At 51.2% G+C, this 18548-nt stretch overlaps 1 protein-coding gene across 1 annotated transcript in view; it reads left to right on the top strand.

The window, feature by feature from the left end:
• Positions 1 to 18548, top strand: part of SYCP2L (synaptonemal complex protein 2 like) — a 385988-nt gene that overhangs the window by 356618 nt on the left and 10822 nt on the right. The window contains exons 21-22 of the mRNA XM_075316073.1: positions 2932 to 3022; positions 4457 to 4515. Coding sequence (XP_075172188.1) covers positions 2932 to 3022; positions 4457 to 4515 — 150 coding nt within the window. The remainder of the gene's footprint in view (positions 1 to 2931; positions 3023 to 4456; positions 4516 to 18548) is intronic.

Raw genomic sequence — 18548 nt, 5'->3', positions numbered from 1 at the left:
GGTGGCTTCAACCCCTCTCCCTGTCCCAAGGGCGCTCCTTCCTGGCTCCGTCCTGGGTGATTCTCACCACTGATGCCAGCTTATCCGGCTGGGGAGCGGTACATCTCCACCACAGAGCTCAGGGCACTTGGACTCCGTCCAAGTCAGCCCTTTCAATCAATGTGCTGGAAACCAGAGCTGTGCTTCTAGCTCTCCTAGCCTTTCACCACCTGTTGGCGGGCAGGCACATTCGAGTCCAGTCAGACAACAAGACAGCGGTTGCCTACATCAATCACCAAGGCGGGACACGCAGCCGCCTGGCAATGTTGGAGGTCCAACGCATTCTTCAATGGGCGGAGGACTCCAAGTCCACCATATCCGCAGTCCACATCCCTGGCGTAGAAAACTGGGAGGCAGATTATCTCAGCCGTCAATCCGTGGACGGTGGCGAGTGGTCCCTGCACCCGGCAGTGTTTGTCATTCTGCTGCAAGTGGGGCACTCCAGACGTGGACCTAATGGCATCCCGTCACAACAACAAGGTTCCGGTTTACGTGGCTCGCTCCCACGATCCTCAGGCCTTCGCCGCGGACGCTCTGGTTAAAGACTGGTCCCAGTTTCGTCTGTCCTACGTGTTTCCCCCTCTAGCTCTCTTGCCTAGAGTCCTGCGCAAGATCAGAATGGAGAGCCGTCGAGTCATCCTCATTGCACCGGACTGGCCCAGGCGAGCTTGGTATCCGGACCTGCTCCAACTGTCCGTGGAGATGTCGTGGCATCTTCCGGACCGTCCAGACCTGCTCTCGCAAGGTCCGTTTTTCCGCCCGAAATCTGCGGCACTCAAATTGACGGCGTGGCTCTTGAATCTTGGATTTTGACGGCTTCTGGTATTCCTCCTGAAGTCATCTCCACTATGACTCGGGCCCGTAAGTCTTCCTCCGTCAAGATCTATCACAGGACTTGGAAAATTTTCCTGTCCTGGTGTCGCTCTTCCGGCCATTCTCCTTGGCCTTTCTCGTTGCCGACCCTTCTGTCTTTTTTACAGTCCGGTCTGCAGCTAGGACTGTCCCTCAACTCTCTCAAGGGACAAGTCTCAGCTCTATCAGTGCTGTTCCAGCGGCGTCTCGCCCGGCTGGCTCAGATCCGCACCTTCATGCAAGGTGCGTCTCACATCATTCCGCCTTATCGGCGGCCCTTGGATCCCTGGGACCTTAACTTGGTCCTCACGGTATTGCAGACACCCCCCTTTGAGCCTCTTAGGGAGGTTTCTTTGTATCGTCTTTCTCAAAAGGTGGCCTTTCTAGTTGCCATAACTTCTCTCAGGAGAGTCTCTGATTTGGCTGCGCTCTCCTCGGAGTCACCTTTTTTGGTTTTTCACCAAGACAAGGTAGTTCTCCGTCCGACCCCGGACTTTCTTCCTAAGGTGGTCTCTCCCTTCCACCTTAACCAGGATATTTCCTTGCCTTCCTTCTGTCCGGCCCCTGTTCATCGCTTTGAGAAAGCGCTGCATACTCTAGATCTGGTGCGTGCTCTCCGGATTTATGTGGCTCGCACCGCTGCGCTTAGGCGGTGCACCTCTCTTTTTGTGCTAACCACAGGGCGGCGCAAGGGCCTCTCTGCTTCTAAGCCGACTTTAGCTCGTTGGATTAGATCGACCATTTCGGACGCCTACCAGAGTACTCAGGTGCCTCCCCCGCCGGAGATCAAAGCACACTCGACCAGAGCTGTCGGTGCCTCTTGGGCTTTTAGGCACCAGGCTACGGCTGAAGTCTGTCAGGCTGCCACTTGGACTAGTCTGCATACCTTTTCGAAGCACTACCAAGTGCATGCTCATGCTTCGGCAGATGCGAGCTTGGGCAGACGCATCCTTCAGGCGGCTGTCGCCCACTTGTGAAGTTAGGCTCCGCCTACTTCTTAGTTTTTTCTGTTTATTCCCACCCAGGGACCGCTTTGGAATGTCCCATGGTCTGGGTCTCCCAAAGGAACGATAAAGAAAAAGAGAATTTTGTTACTTACCGTAAATTCTTTTTCTTATAGTTCCGTATTGGGAGACCCAGCTCCCTCCCTGTTGCCTGTTGGCAATTTTCTTGTTCCGTGTGTTATCACCGGCTGTTGTCGTGGACAGAGTCTCCGGTTGTTCCGGTTCTTACTCGGTTCTACTTGTGGGTGGCTATTCTCCTTCAGCTTTTGCACTAAACTGGCTAGGACTGGCTACCAGGGGGTGTATAAGCTCAGAGGGAGGAGCTACACTTTTAAGTGTAGTACTTTGTGTGTCCTCCGGAGGCAGAAGCTAAACACCCATGGTCTGGGTCTCCCAATACGGAACTATAAGAAAAAGAATTTACGGTAAGTAACAAAATTCTCTTTATTGTGTGTGAATATTATATATATATATATATATATATATATATATATATATATATATATATATATATATATATATATATATATATATATATATATATATATATATATATATATATATATATATATATATATAATGTGTGTGTGTGTATATATGTATATATATGTATATGTATGTTTATATATATATATATATATATATATGTGTGTGTATCACTGGACTGGTTGGAGGACTGTTGCAACGCTCTTGGAAGACATTCTGAGCACTTTAATGTGTATTCCAGGAGATATTTTATATATTGTACTCTATCATATTATGACATCTTCATTCTATTGTGGTTTAAGACTTCCCCATTCGACTGTGTGTGCAATCTGTAATTACTTGGTGCTTATTTGGAAAATTTGCTGGATGAATGAATTGATGAATATAAAGTAAGTTCTCTAGAATGGTCATTGGCTCTCCTTTCTGATTCATGAAGTCCTACAGGGGTAGAGTTCTGCTTGTATAATACCACTGACACTGACTATATTATTTAATGCTGACAACCTCAAACTGTGTTTTTGTGTTATTTTTTTTTTCTTTTATGTTTTAGTTCTTCGAAATTGGAACGGATTAACACATTAGTAGCACAAGAACTCTCTTGCATTGAGCCAGAAACTCTTCAGCTGGAAAAGGAGATCTTTGTAAGCACTACCCTTACACACAACTGCGAGGTCTCAAAAAGGATATGAGCAAATTGATTCACCAGAGCCTGGTCCAACAGTCAAATCAGTGTTCTGTTTCCACAAGATGGCAGCCCTGTAAAACCCTTCCTACCTGCTAGAATCTCCAATGCCTGTTCTGATTTGTAGGTCTGGTATGAGATCGTGTGCATCATGCCACAAGAATGACAGACCAGGCCTATAAAATGGAGTAGATGCCAAGGATTCCAGCAGGTAGGAGGCAGTCACGAAAGACCAACATTGGACAAATCTGCCAATTTATTTTCTCATTTTGTGTATAAAAGGTTTCTAGAGAGCTACCGATGTCAATTAAATACATTGACTCTTTTAGAGTTGCTCCTACAATGTATACAAAAGGAGCTTTAATGGGATTCAACAAGAATTTAATATATATGGATCCTATGAGATAATTCAAATTGCAGGCATCCTAGTCACGTCAGGACAGCTGCACGCTGAAGAGACAGGGCTCAAGATGTGTCTGATCTGTCAGTTGTGTGCTAATGAGGGCAGCTTCTTTCTCAGCCAAGGAGCAGCGCTGTGGACCTGAGACAGAATAAATCTTTTCTCTGACTGAGCATGTATACCTGTTCTTCTGAGCACTGAAGGTGGAGAAACACTTCCTTCAGCCCCGTTGTGCTCAGTCAGTGAAAAGACGTATTCTGCCTCCTCCACAGCGCTGCTCCTCAGCTGAGTGTTGTGGCTTTTGATGGCAGTTCCTCTTAGGCCTAAGACACACGGCGAGAAAAACGGTGCGAGGGGAGTGTGATAAAACATCGCATTCCACTCGGACCAATATTAGCCTGTGTGTCAGCACACATGAGCGATTTTATTTTTTCAGCCCTAAACGGACCGAGAAAACAATCGCAGCATGCTGCAGGTGTAATGCGAGACTTTCTCCTATTCAAGTGTATGGGGCGAGAGAAATCACACTGCACTCACGGTAACACCGGTGTCCGCAAGTGCAGGGCGAGAATTGCAATAGCCGGCTACGGAGGACAGAGGGAGATAACTCCCTCCCTCCCCTCCACTGCGCCGGCCTGACCCCCACAGCTGAGGTCCGCTCGCACAGTCGGACCTCAGTCGCCGGGACACTCGCATGACACTCGGCTCTGCTGTACTGCCAGCGTGAGCCGAGTGTCATGCAAGGGGATTGCAGTAATCCCCCGTGTTGCCCTGGCCTTACATTTGTGATGCATCTTGACGTCTTTCTTCAGCGAGCAATCATCCTGACACTAAGGAAAATTCCAGTTTGAATTATGCCACAGGCACAATAAAACGTGAAGTGAAAATTAAAATGGGTATTCTGTAAGCCTTTCAAAAAGTTTGGGCATAATTCTTACCCTAACTCTATAATTTAATTTATGCAAAACTTGTTTTTGTTTTTCTTTTACACAGGATTTCTGGGAATATCATACAAAGCAAATGAACGAATTTTATACCAAACAATTTCAAAGGTATTAACTTTTGTATGGACTCCATATTTTTGGATGTAGTTTGAATTCTGCCAGCTTAGTTTACTGACCATGATCTAATGATCGGTACCCATTTACAACCTCCAGGAATAGTAACTCTTACTAAAGTCACATTTGTTATAGTGGTTGGCTCTTTTTTCCTGCTAAAGTCGAATGTTTGTTAGTTTTTCCACATGTATGCATCAATATTCATTAAAATGTACCCACAAACAGACACACAAACATAAATGAGAATGGATCACGATATCCTTGTAAATAACCAAGGAATTTTATATACACACTCACTTTAGGAAAGGGAAGGGAAACTAATATAGCCCTATAAGGGTAGTGTATCCCTACCTAACAACGGAGGGTATGACACCATAAGTTACCGGGCGCCCCCGTTCCACGTCGGCTCTCCCTCTCCCTGACCCTGATATAGGGATGGGATGGAAAGCCCTATAGTGGTGCTTGCACAGTACAATATATATGAGTTCCCAAATGGTAATTGACATGGTATGTTACAGGGTGGTATACCCCACAAGTATATTACAGTCACCTAGAGTCATATCACAAGGGGCTCAGATAATCTCCCCATTATACCCCAGGAGCTGAAAGAAAAATGGGATACAGACACCCCTGCAAATTACTGCAAAATAGAAAAGGTTGCTCCAATCATATTCTATATAATATAGTATAACAGGGAGAAAAGATGAATTACTTCCCTGAGAAGCAGGAATCCAGGCCTCAACGCGTTTCTCCTCTCCCTTTAGAGGGTCATCAGGAGGCTAAGGGGAGACTGCAGCGGGTCCTGTTCAATAACAATCCATGGCTGTAAGCAACCTTTTCTATTTTGCAGTAATTTGCAGGGGTGTCTGTATCCCATTTTTCTTTCAGCTCCTGGGGTATAATGGGGAGATTATCTGAGCCCCTTGTGATATGACTCTAGGTGACTGTAATATACTTGTGGGGTATACCACCCTGTAACATATGTGGTTGTAAATGACTCTTATGGATCACTACCTTGCATAAAGATAATTTATTAGGAATAGAAGTCTATACGTCTTGTACAGTGCTAGTATCATGAATAGGAATTCCTGGTTGTAGATCAGTAAATTGATACCTTCTTGATCTAAGGAAAACAATACAGGGAAGAGTATTACCATTTGGGAACTCATATATATTGTACTGTGCAAGCACCACTATAGGGCTTTCCATCCCATCCCTATATCAGGGTCAGGGAGAGGGAGAGCCGACGTGGAACGGGGGCGCCCGGTAACTTATGGTGTCATACCCTCCGTTGTTAGGTAGGATACACTACCCTTATAGGGCTATATTAGTTTCCCTTCCCTTTCCTAAAGTGAGTGTGTATATAAAATTCCTTGGTTATTTACAAGGATATCGTGATCCGTTCTCATTTATGTTTATGTGTCTGTTTGTGGGTACATTTTAATGAATATTAATAAAAATTGCACATTTTAAAATAGGGTTGAGATTACATGTTAGTCCCTTTTCTTCGGCGCTCTATTGGGAGACCCAGACGATTGGGTGTATAGCACTGCCTCCGGAGGCCACACAAAGCAATTACACTAAAAAGTGTAAGGCCCCTCCCCTTCTGGCTATACACCCCCAGTGGGATCACTGGCTCACCAGTTTTCTGCTTTGTGCGAAGGAGGTCAGACATCCACGCATAGCTCCACTGTTTGTAGTCAGCAGTAGCTGCTGCCTCTATCGGATGGAAGAAAAGAGGGCACATATGGGGCCCCCAGCATGCTCCCTTCTCACCCGCGGTGGTGCTTGTAAGGTTGAGGTACCTATTGCTGGTACAGAGGCTGGAGCCCACATGCTGTTTTCCTTCCTCATCCCCTGGAGGGCTCTGTGGAAGTGGGATCTTGCCGGCCCCCAAGCCCTGGGGCCGGGCTCCATCCACAGACCCATAGAACCTGCTGGATTGGGAGCGGGAGTGCCGTTCAGGGACAAGGCCCTGCAACTTTCAGGTACTCTGTGTCCCCGGCAGGCACGGACACTCTCAGGGCTTGCTGAGCGTTGTAGTGCGCCGGGGACAGTGGCGCTGTACGCTGGGGGTTAGGTCACTGCAGCTTTGCTGAGTGACGTTGTGTGTTGGGAACTACTGCGCCGACCGCTCCTGGAGCGGCGGCGCAGCTGCGACTTGTGGTGCGCCGGGGGCTTTGCGCCGACCGCGCTTTTACGGCGGCGGCGCTTCTAACTTTAGCCCCCGGCTTCTGCGGCCTAGCGCCGCTTCGTTCCCGCCCCCACCCTGTCAATCAGGGTAGGGGAGAGACGCTGCTCAATGGCAGCGCCGAGGGCTGGAGCTTTATTTACATGCTCCAGCCCTCTCACTAGGCACAAGGGGAAGCAGACTTCCCGCTCTTTGTCGGTGTACGCCCAGGGCCCGCCCCCCCTCTCCACAAGGACGCCGGCAGCCATTACACATGCGATCTGGCTGGGGAAAGGCAGCAGGCTCTGGGAGACCCAGACTAGAGGGATTTCTGGCGACCACACACCGCTCCTAAGCGGGCGGTAAGCTGCACAGTAGTGCTGGCCCCACTAGTGCCTCAGTGATATATTAGTGTACTTTTTTCTTGGTACCATATATATATATATATATATAGTTGCACTGTAAGGTCGCTTCTTGGCTGGACACCCTGTACTGCTCTGAGGAGGCAGCAACATGTCATCCGCAAAACGCAAGGCTACCAAGGCACGGGCTGTGTGCACTGTTTGTACTGCATGTGGGGCTGATCTACCGGCAGGCTCCAATGATTCACATTGTGTGCAATGTTCAGTCCCAGTGGCATTTCGTCAGCCAGAGCCTATTGTGGTGGTAGCCCAGGCAGAGACGCCTGTGAACCCTGCCCCGGTGACGGGGACAGACTTTGCAGTGTTTGCTGATAAAATGTCTGAGGCTATGACAAAAATCCTAGAGACCTTGCAGGCCAGGCCAGTTCCTCAGACCATGGACACTGCTGTGGCTATGCTCTCTAGTCCCCCTCAGTTGGAACTAATCCGTACTTCAAGGGGGTCTCAAGCATCACAAGCTGAAGTCTCTGACTCAGATGACAGTCCCAGGCAGCCTAAGCGAGCTCGCTGGGAAAGACCCTCGACGTCATCACACTGCTCAGGGTCTCAGCGAGAAGAGTCTCTCTGTGATGAGACTGAGGACGGTGATCAGGATTCTAATCCTGAGGCCCCTCTCAATCTCGATGCCCCTGATGGTGACGCCATGGTTAATGACCTTATATCGGCGATTAATAGACTGTTGGATATTTCTCCCCCAGCCCCTTCTGCAGAGGAGGCAGCTGCACAGCAGGAGAAGTTCCATTTCCTGTATCCCAAGCGTAAATTAAGTGCTTTTTTGGACCACTCTGACTTCAGAGAATCAATCCAGAAACACGACGCTCATCCAGACAAGCGTTTCTCTAAACGTTCTAAGGATACCCGTTATCCTTTTCCCGCTGAAGTGGCCAAACGCTGGACCCAGTGCCCAAAGGTGGATCCCCCAATTTCCAAGCTTGCGGCTAGATCCATAGTCGCAGTAGAGGATGGCGCTTCACTTAAAGATGCCAACGACAGACAGATGGACCTTTGGTTGAAATCTGTCTATGAAGCTATCGGCGCGTCGTTTGCTCCAGCATTCGCGGCCGTGTGGGCACTACAAGCTATTTCAGCTGGTTTAGCACAGGTGGATGCTATCATGCATCCAGCAGTGCCACAGGTGGCGTCCCTAACTTCGCAAATGTCTGCGTTTGCGACCTATGCTATCAATGCTGTCCTAGAATCTACGAGCCGTACCTCTATGGCGGCCGCCAATTCTGTGGTTTTGCGCAGAGCCTTATGGTTAAAGGACTGGAAAGCAGATGCTGGTTCCAAAAAATGCTTAACCAGCTTGCCATTATCTAGAGACAGACTGTTTGGTGAGCCATTGGCTGAAATCATAAAACAGTCCAAGGACTCTTCCTTGCCACAGCCCAGAGCAAGTAAACCTCAACAGAAAAAGTGGCAGTCGAGGTTTCGGTCCTTTCGAGGCTCGGGCAAGCCCCAATTCTCCTCGTCCAAAGGGACTCAGAAAGGACAAGGGAGCTCAGATTCCTGGCGGGCTCACTCACGCCCCAGGAAAGCAACTGGAGGAACCGCTTCCAAGGCGGCTACCTCATGACTTTCGGCCTCCTCCCTCCGCATCCTCGGTCGGTGGCAGGCTCTCCCGCTTTTGCGACATTTGGCTGTCACAGGTCAAAGACCGGTGGGTAACAGACATTTTGTCTCGCGGGTACAGAATCGAGTTCAGTTCTCGGCCTCCACTTCGGTTCTTCAGAACCTCCCCACACCCCAACCGAGCAGATGCCCTGCTGCAGGCGGTGGACTCTCTAAGAGCAGAAGGAGTCGTGATCCCTGTCCCCCCTCTGGAACGGGGGCGAGGATTTTACTCCAATCTCTTTGTGGTTCCAAAAAAGGACGGCTCCTTCCGTCCTGTTCTGGACCTAAAACTGCTCAACAAGCATGTGAACGCCAGGCGGTTCCGGATGGAATCCCTCCGCTCAGTCATTGCCTCAATGTCCCAAGGAGATTTCCTAGCATCAATAGACATCAAAGATGCTTATCTCCACGTGCCGATTGCTACGGAGCACCAACGCTTTCTGCGCTTCGTGATAGGAGACGAACATCTTCAGTTCGTGGCTCTGCCATTTGGTCTGGCGACAGCCCCCCGGGTGTTCACCAAGATAATGGCAGCAGTGGTAGCAGTCTTGCACTCTCACGGACACTCTGTGATCCCTTACTTGGACGATCTACTGGTCAAGGCACCCTCTCAGGAGGCATGCCAACTCAGCCTGAATTTTGCACTGGAGACTCTCCAGGCGTTCGGGTGGATCATCAACTTCCCAAAGTCAAATCTGTCACCGACCCAATCACTAACGTATCTTGGCATGGAGTTTCATACTCTCTCAGCGATAGTGAAGCTTCCGCTGAGCAAGCAGCGGTCACTACAGACAGGGGTGCAGGCTCTCCCTCAAGGTCAGTCGCACTCCTTAAGACGCCTCATGCACTTCCTCGGGAAGATGGTGGCGGCAATAGAGGCGGTTCCGTTTGCGCAGTTTCATCTGCATCCACTTCAATGGGACATTCTCCGCCAATGGGACGGGAAGTCGACATCCCTGGACAGGAAAGTCTCCCTTTCCCAGACGGCCAAGGACTCTCTGCAGTGGTGGCTCCTTTCCACCTCATTATCACAGGGAAGATCCTTCCTACCACCGTCCTGGGCGGTGGTCACGACAGACGCGAGTCTGTCAGGGTGGGGAGCAGTGTTTCTCCACCACAGGGCTCAGGGTACGTGGACTCAGCAGGAGTCCAGCCTTCAGATCAATGTTCTGGAAATCAGAGCAGTGTTTCTTGCCCTACTAGCCTTCCAGCAGTGGCTGGAAGGGAAGCAGATCCGAATTCAATCGGACAACTCCACAGCGGTGGCATACATCAATCACCAAGGAGGGACTCGCAGTCGGCAAGCCTTCCAGGAAGTCCGGCGCATTATGATGTGGGTGGAAGCCACGGCCTCCACCATATCCGCAGTTCACATCCCCGGCGTAGAAAACTGGGAAGCAGACTTCCTCAGTCGCCAGGGCATGGACGCAGGGGAATGGTCCCTTCACCCGGACGTGTTTCAGGAAATCTGTCGCCGATGGGGAAGGCCGGACGTCGACCTAATGGCGTCCCGGCACAACAACAAGGTCCCAACATTCATGGCACGGTCTCGCGATCAAAGAGCTCTAGCAGCAGACGCCCTAGTGCAAGATTGGTCGCAGTTCCGGCTCCCTTATGTGTTTCCACCTCTGGCACTCTTGCCCAGAGTGCTACGCAAGATCAGATCCGACTGCAGCCGCGTCATACTCGTCGCTCCAGACTGGCCGAGGAGGGCGTGGTATCCGGATCTGTGGCATCTCACGGTCGGCCAACCGTGGGCACTACCAGACCGACCAGACTTACTGTCCCAAGGGCCGTTTTTCCATCGGAATTCTGCGGCCCTCAACCTGACTGCGTGGCCATTGAGTCCTGGATCCTAGCGTCTTCAGGCTTATCCCAAGGGGTCGTTGCCACCATGAGACAGGCTAGGAAGCCCACGTCTGCTAAGATCTACCACAGAACGTGGAGGATATTCTTATCCTGGTGCTCTGCTCAGAGAGTGTCTCCCTGGCCATTTGCATTACCTACCCTTCTTTCTTTCCTCCAATCTGGGTTAGAAAAAGGTTTGTCGCTCGGCTCCCTTAAAGGGCAAGTCTCGGCGCTATCCGTCTTTTTTCAGAAGCGTCTAGCACGACTTTCTAAGGTGCGCACGTTCCTACAGGGGGTTTGCCATATAGTTCCCCCGTACAAGCGGCCGTTAGATCCATGGGATCTGAACAGGGTACTAGTTGCCCTCCAGAAGCCGCCCTTCGAGCCTCTGAAGGAGGTTTCACTTTCTAGACTATCACAGAAAGTGGCTTTTCTGGTAGCGATCACATCTCTTCGGAGAGTGTCTGAGCTTGCAGCGTTGTCTTCCAAGGCTCCCTTCCTGGTCTTCCACCAGGACAAGGTAGTGCTGCGCCCCATTCAGGAGTTTCTCCCGAAGGTGGTATCCTCTTTTCATCTTAATCAGGATATCTTTTTGCCTTCGTTTTGTCCTCATGCAGTTCATCGGTATGAGAAGGATTTACATTTGTTAGATCTGGTGAGAGCACTCAGAATCTACATTTCCCGCACAGCGCCCCTGCGCCGTTCGGATGCACTCTTTGTCCTTGTCGCTGGTAAGCGCAAAGGGTCGCAGGCTTCTAAAGCCACCCTGGCTCGATGGATCAAAGAACCAATTCTGGAAGCCTACCGTTCTGCGGGGCTTCAGGTTCCATCAGGGCTGAAGGCCCATTCTACCAGAGCCGTGGGTGCGTCCTGGGCATTGCGACACCAGGCTACGGCTCAACAGGTGTGCCAGGCAGCTACCTGGTCGAGTCTGCACACTTTCACCAAACATTATCAGGTGCATACCTATGCTTCGGCGGACGCCAGCCTAGGTAGAAGAGTCCTGCAGGCGGCAGTTGCCTCCCCGTAGGGGAGGGCTGTCTTGCAGCTCTAACATGAGGTATTTCTTTACCCACCCAGGGACAGCTTTTGGACGTCCCAATCGTCTCGGTCTCCCAATAGAGAGCCGAAGAAGAAGGGAATTTTGTTACTTACCGTAAATTCCTTTTCTTCTAGCTCTTATTGGGAGACCCAGCACCCGCCCTGTTGTCCTTCGGGATTTTTGGTTTGTTTGCGGGTACACATGTTGTTCATGTTGAACGGTTTTCAGTTCTCCGATGTTACTCGGAGTGAATTTGTTTAAACCAGTTATTGGCTTTCCTCCTTCTTGCTTTTGCACTAAAACTGGTGAGCCAGTGATCCCACTGGGGGTGTATAGCCAGAAGGGGAGGGGCCTTACACTTTTTAGTGTAATTGCTTTGTGTGGCCTCCGGAGGCAGTGCTATACACCCAATCGTCTGGGTCTCCCAATAAGAGCTAGAAGAAAAGGAATTTACGGTAAGTAACAAAATTCCCTTCTTTGAGCACTCTACCCATCTATTTAACTCTGTTAGTACATGTATGCATCCCTGCATTTTGATGTTTAATGACCAGTTTTTCTCCAAAAATATGACCTGGTCTTGTATTTATAATATTTTCTTTATCATTCCTATGGGAGACCCAGACATTAGGTGTATAGCTTCTGCCTCCGGAGGACACACAAAGTACTACACTAAAAAGTGTAGCTCCTCCCTCTGAGCATATACACCCCCTGGATAACCAGATCTAGCCAGTTCATTGCTTTGTGTTCAGGAGGCATACATCCACACATGCATTCTCATCTGATTTTTCATTTTTGGAAAGATTTTAAAGAAAAGCGGGTCCAAGTCTGGACCCCCGGCATGTCCCTTCTCACCCCACTGTGTCGGCGGTTTTGTTAAGGTTGATTCCAAGGCTGGAGCCTTACATGCCGCGCTCCTTCACCATCCCTCGGGCTCTGGCTTGAAGTGGGAGCCAGCATGGTTCTCCATGCTTTGCAGGAGACCGGTCTCCATCCGCAGCCCTTCAGGATCCTGCTTGACGGAGCACTCATCCCCAGGGACATGGCCCTGCGTCTCAGCAAGCTAAGTACCTGAGCCGTTTATGTTCTGGGGGTCCCTGTACTTTTATTATGTGGGGAGAGTGTGCTGAGTGTTTTTCGTGACATTTCCGGCGGGTTCTCTGGCTGTCGCCTGAGAACCGCGCCGATGGTGCCTGCGCGCCGGCCGCACCGCTCAAATTTAGGCCCCGGCTTCGCCGGAGGCCTACTTTCGGTTTCACTGCCCTCGCATGTCATTCATGCAGAGGGACAGTGTGGCTCCGCCCAACGGCCGTTCTGCACAGGGGAGAGACACTCCTCACTGAGTACATGTCTCCTCCCCTGTAAGTCTCTTTGGCCCTCCAGATCCCGCTCTCCGGGTTGGCCCCGCCCCCTCTCCTCGCTCCGGCGCCATTTTATCAGCGTTTTCTCTGCAATCAGCACTGGCTGCAGCATCCCTGCTGAGGTGATTGGGGGTCCGGGCTTTGAGATCTGGAGGGCACACAACACCGCTCCAGCGGTCTGGTAAGCCACAACCTCTGGTTGTGGGTCTCCGTATATACTCTCTGGGGGTCACTCTGGCAAGAGCCCCCACTTCAGCAGCATGACTCACACGAGGAGCAAGGCTCCAAAGCTATATTCAGTATGCACTGCATGTAAGCTCGTGCTGCCTGAACCGAGCACATATCCACATTGTGATGCCTGCTCTGCCCTGACAATGCCTCAGCCTGGAATCGCCCCCCCAGTGGTCACTCCGGCTGCTCCGGCTCCTGTGGCTGAACCCCGGGCTTGGGTAGAATCCTTCTCTAGGTCAATCTCCCAGTCTTTTGCCGACTCCATGGGACAGCTGTCCCGGACTTTGCTGAACATGCATCAGCCCCCTTTACAGGGTGCCTCTGCTGCTAGGGCTCTCTCAGTGGAGCTCACAGAGGATTCATCATCTGGTCCCAGACCCAGTCCTCCTAAAAGGAGACGCAGGGTCCCCTCTCCTTCCTCGTCCCGCGGCTCTGATTCAAGAGCTGACTCGCAGGACGAGGAGGATGCCTTTACTGGGGGCTCGGAGGCTACCTCCATGTGCCCCATTGATCTGTCCGAAAGTGACTCAGATGTTAGTGATTTGATTTCGTCCATTAATTCTGTACTGGACCTCAATCCGCCAGTATCAGAGGAGCAACCCTCTCTGGCAGCAAAGCACCAGTTTACCTTGCCTAAGAGGACAAGGAGTGTGTTCTTTAACCACTCCAGTTTTCAGGCCACTGTGACCAAGCCTAGGGCCTGTCCTGACAAACGCTTCCCAAAGCGTGGTTCTGATGACCGTTTTCCGTTTCCACCTGAGGTGGTCAAGGAGTGGGCTCATTCACCAAAGGTAGACCCTCCGGTGTCTAGACTCTCAGCCCGGACCGTTGTATCAGTGGCTGATGGCACCTCTCTTAAGGATTCCACTGACCTCCAGGTTGACCTTCTGGCCAAATCTGTATATGAGGCGGCAGGGGCCTCGTTCTCCCCATCTTTTGCAGCAGTGTGGGCTCTCAAAGCCATCTCTGCTTCTCTAGAGGAGATGCATTCCCTCACCAGGGAATCTATGCCCGAAATGGTTGCCTTAACTTCCCAAGCTTCAGCTTTTTCATCCTATGCCATGTCTGCCATGCTGTAGGCTTCTCACCGCACTGCGGTGGCTTCGGCTAATTCCCTCGCTATCCGCAGGATCTTGTGGCTTCGAGAGTGGAAAGCAGATGCTTCTTCAAAGAAGTACCTTGCTGGGCTCCCTTTTGCTGGATCCAGGCTATTCGGTGAACAACTGGATGAAATTATTAAGGAAGCTACTGGCGGGAAGAGTACTTCCATGCCACAAACTAAAACCAGGAAACCTTCCCAGGGTAGGAACCAGTCGAGGTTTCGTTCCTTTCGTTCCTCCAACTGGTCATCCTCTAAGCCCTCGGCCTCGTCCACTAACTCAGCCAAGGACCAAAAATCCAACTGGCGCACAAAGGCGCGTCCACAGAAGACCGCAGGAGCTGCTGCCACTAAGGCAGCCTCCTCTTGACTATCTGGTCGCGCCAGCAACGTCCTTAGTCGGTGGCAGGCTCTCCCACTTTGGCGACGTGTGGTTTCAACATGTCTCCGATCAGTGGGTGCGGGATATCATCTCCCACGGCTACAGGATAGAATTCTCTTCCAGCCCGCCAAACAGATTTTTTCTGTCAACTCCCCCCTGCTCCAAGGCCGCCGCCTTCTCTCAGGCCGTGGCATCCTTGCAAGCCAACGGAGTAATTGTACCGGTTCCCGCCCGGGAACGGTTCAGAGGTTTCTACTCAAATCTCTTCCTAGTCCCCAAAAAGGACGGTTCCTTCCGGCCCATCCTGGATCTCAAGCTTCTCAACAAGCATGTTCAGGTGCGGCATTTTCGCATGGAGTCTCTGCGATCAGTCATTGCCTCAATGACCCAAGGAGATTTCCTGGCATCCATCGACATCAGAGATGCCTATCTGCATGTGCCAATTGCAGTTTCACACCAGCGTTGGCTACGTTTTGCAATCGGAGAGGAACATTTCCAATTCGTGGCTCTCCCCTTCGGGTTAGCCACGGCCCCTTGAGTATTCACCAAGGTCATGGCAGCAGTGGTTGCGGTTCTGCACCTCCAGGGGTTGGCAGTGATTCCTTACATGGACGACCTTCTAGTCAAGGCTTCATCCAGCGCAGACTGTCAGCGGAGTGTCTCGCTCACTCTCGCCACTCTAGCCCAATTCGGGTGGCTTGTCAATCTGCCCAAATCCACTCTGACTCCGACCCAGAGTCTCACGTACCTAGGGATGCAGTTCGAGACTCTGCCGGCAATTGTGAAGCTGCCCTTAGTCAAACAGCAGTCCCTCCATCTGGCGGTGCGCTCTCTGCTGAGGCCCCGCCGTCATTCCATCAGGCACCTAATGCAGGTGCTGGGTCAGATGGTGGCGTCAATGGAGGCTGTTCCCTTTGCCCAGTTCCATCTGCGTCCTCTGCAGCTGGACATTCTCCGCTGTTGGGACAAGCAGACTTCCTCCTTGCACAGGCTAGTGGCTCTGTCGCCACAGACCATGGGCTCCCTTCAGTGGTGGCTTCGGCCCCTCTCTCTGTCTCAGGGGCGCTCTTTCCTGGCCCCGTCCTGGGTGATCCTCACCACGGATGCCAGTCTATCCGGCTGGGGAGCGGTATGTCTCCACCACCGAGCGCAGGGCACTTGGACTCCGTCCGAGTCAGCCCTCTCGATCAATGTGCTGGAAACCAGAGCTGTGTTTCTAGCTCTCCTAGCCTTTCACCACCTGTTGGCGGGCAAGCACATCCGAGTCCAGTCAGACAACGCGACAGCGGTTGCCTACATCAATCACCAAGGCGGGACACGCAGCCGCCTGGCAATGTTGGAGGTTCATCGCATCCTTCAATGGACGGAGGACTCAAAGTCCACCATATCCGCAGTCCACATCCCTGGCGTAGATAACTGGGAGGCAGATTATCTCAGCCGTCAAACCGTGGACAGTGGCGAGTGGTCCCTGCATCCGGCAGTGTTTCAGTCAATCTGCCGCAAGTGGGGCACTCCGGAAGTGGATCTAATGGCATCCCGGCACAACAAGGTTCCGGTTTACGTGGCTCGCTCCCACGATCCTCAGGCCTTTGCAGCGGACGCTCTGGTTCAAGATTGGTCCCAGTTTCGTCTGTCCTACGTGTTTTCCCCCTCTAGCTCTCTTGCCCAGAGTTCTGCGCAAGATCAGAATGGAGGGCCGTCGGGTCATCCTCATTGCTCCGGACTGGCCCAGGCGAGCTTGGTACCCAGACCTGCTCCATCTGTCCGTAGAGGTGCCGTGGCATCTTCCGGACCGTCCAGACCTTCTCTCACAAGGTCCGTTTTTCCGCCAGAATTCTGCGGCTCTCAGATTGACGGCGTGGCTCTTGAGTCCTGGATCTTGACGGCTTCTGGTATTCCTCCTGAAGTCATCTCCACTATGACTCGGGCTCGGAAGTCTTCCTCGGCCAAAATCTATCACAGGACCTGGAGAATTTTCCTGTCCTGGTGTCACTCTTCCGGCCATGCTCCTTGGCCTTTTTCCTTGCCGACCCTTCTGTCCTTTCTACAGTCCGGTCTGCAGCTAGGACTATCCCTCAATTCCCTCAAGGGACAAGTCTCGGCTCTGTCAGTGCTGTTCCAGTGGCGTATCGCCCGGCTGGCTCAGGTCCGCACCTTCATGCAGGGCGCGTCTCACATCATTCCGCCTTACCGGCGGCCCTTGGATCCCTGGGACCTCAATCTGGTCCTCACGGCCTTGCAGAAACCCCCCTTTGAGTCTCTTAGGGAGGTTTCTTTGTTTCGTCTTTCACAGAAAGTGGTCTTTCTAGTGGCCATAACTTCCCTCAGGAGAGTCTCTGATTTGGCTGCGCTCTCTTCGGAGTCACCTTTTTTGGTTTTTCATCAAGACAAGGTTGGTTGTCCGTCCGACTCCAGACTTTCTCCCTAAGGTGGTTTCTCCTTTCCACCTTAACCAGGAAATTACCCTACCTTCCTTTTGTCCGGCTCCTGTTCATCGCTTTGAAAAAGCGTTGCATACTCTGGATCTGGTGCGGGCGCTCCGGATCTATGTGGCTCGCACCGCTGTTCTTAGGCGGTGCACCTCTCTTTTTGTGCTAACCACAGGTCGGCGTAAGGGCCTCTCGGCTTCTAAGCCGACCTTAGCTCGTTGGATTAGGTCGGCCATTTCCGATGCCTACCAGTGTACTCAGGTGCCTCCCCCGCCGGGGATCAAGGCACACTCGACCAGAGCTGTGGGTGCCTCTTGGGCTTTCAGGCACCAGGCTACGGCTCAGCAGGTCTGTCAGGCTGCCACTTGGACTAGCCTGCATACCTTTTCAAAGCACTACCAAGTGCATGCTCATGCTTCGGCAGATGCGAGCTTGGGCAGACGCATCCTTCAGGCGGCTGTCGCCCATTTGTGAAGTTAGGCTCTGCCTACTTCTCAGTTTTTCTGTTTATTCCCACCCATGGACTGCTTTGAGACGTCCCAATGTCTGGGTCTCCCATAGGAACGATAAAGAAAAAGAGAATTTTGTTTACTTACCGTAAATTCTTTTTCTTATAGTTCCGTATTGGGAGACCCAGCACCCTCCCTGTTGCCTGTTGGCAGTTTCTTGTTCCGCGTGTTATCACCGGCTGTTGTCGTGGACAGAGTCTCCGGTTGTTCCGGTTCTTGCTCTGTCTTTACTTGTGGGTGGCTATTCTCCTTCAGCTTTTGCACTAAACTGGCTAGATCTGGTTATCCAGGGGGTGTATATGCTCAGGGAGGAGCTACACTTTTTAGTGTAGTACTTTGTGTGTCCTCCGGAGGCAGAAGCTATACACCCAATGTCTGGGTCTCCCAATACGGAACTATAAGAAAAAGAATTTACGGTAAGTAAACAAAATTCTCTTTTTTGGCTGTAGAAGATGCGCTAGGGCTTATTGTCAGAGCATGTTATGTTATTTATTTATTTTTTTTTTTAAATTTATGTCAATGATTGAGTCATCCATTAATGAAAATAAATATTCACCCCCTTCCCCCACCTACCCGTCTGTGCCAGTATCAGTGATTGGAACATGTGTTAATAAAAAATGAATATTCCCCGTCCACCCTTCTGTGCCAGTATCAGTGATTGGAACGTGTGTAATGTCAAATGAATATTCACCCTCATTCTCCTGTCCGTAATCTCACCCACGCGATTCGCCGGCATCAATGATTCAGTCAGGCTGCCATATTACTGGCCGAGGATCACCTCACAATCCTCGGACTGGCCGGCATCTCTCCTAACCAGTGTGTATTTTTGTGCAGCTGTCACACTCAGGTGAGGAAAGCAAATAGCAAGTCTGAGCATTGCCATGCGATCCTCGGGCAGTAATAAGGCAGTCTGACTGCTGGAA

This window comes from Anomaloglossus baeobatrachus, chromosome 6, assembly GCF_048569485.1.
Source record: "Anomaloglossus baeobatrachus isolate aAnoBae1 chromosome 6, aAnoBae1.hap1, whole genome shotgun sequence".
In the NCBI taxonomy this organism is placed as follows: domain Eukaryota; kingdom Metazoa; phylum Chordata; class Amphibia; order Anura; family Aromobatidae; genus Anomaloglossus; species Anomaloglossus baeobatrachus.
This window is presented reverse-complemented; position numbering and strand designations above follow the sequence as displayed.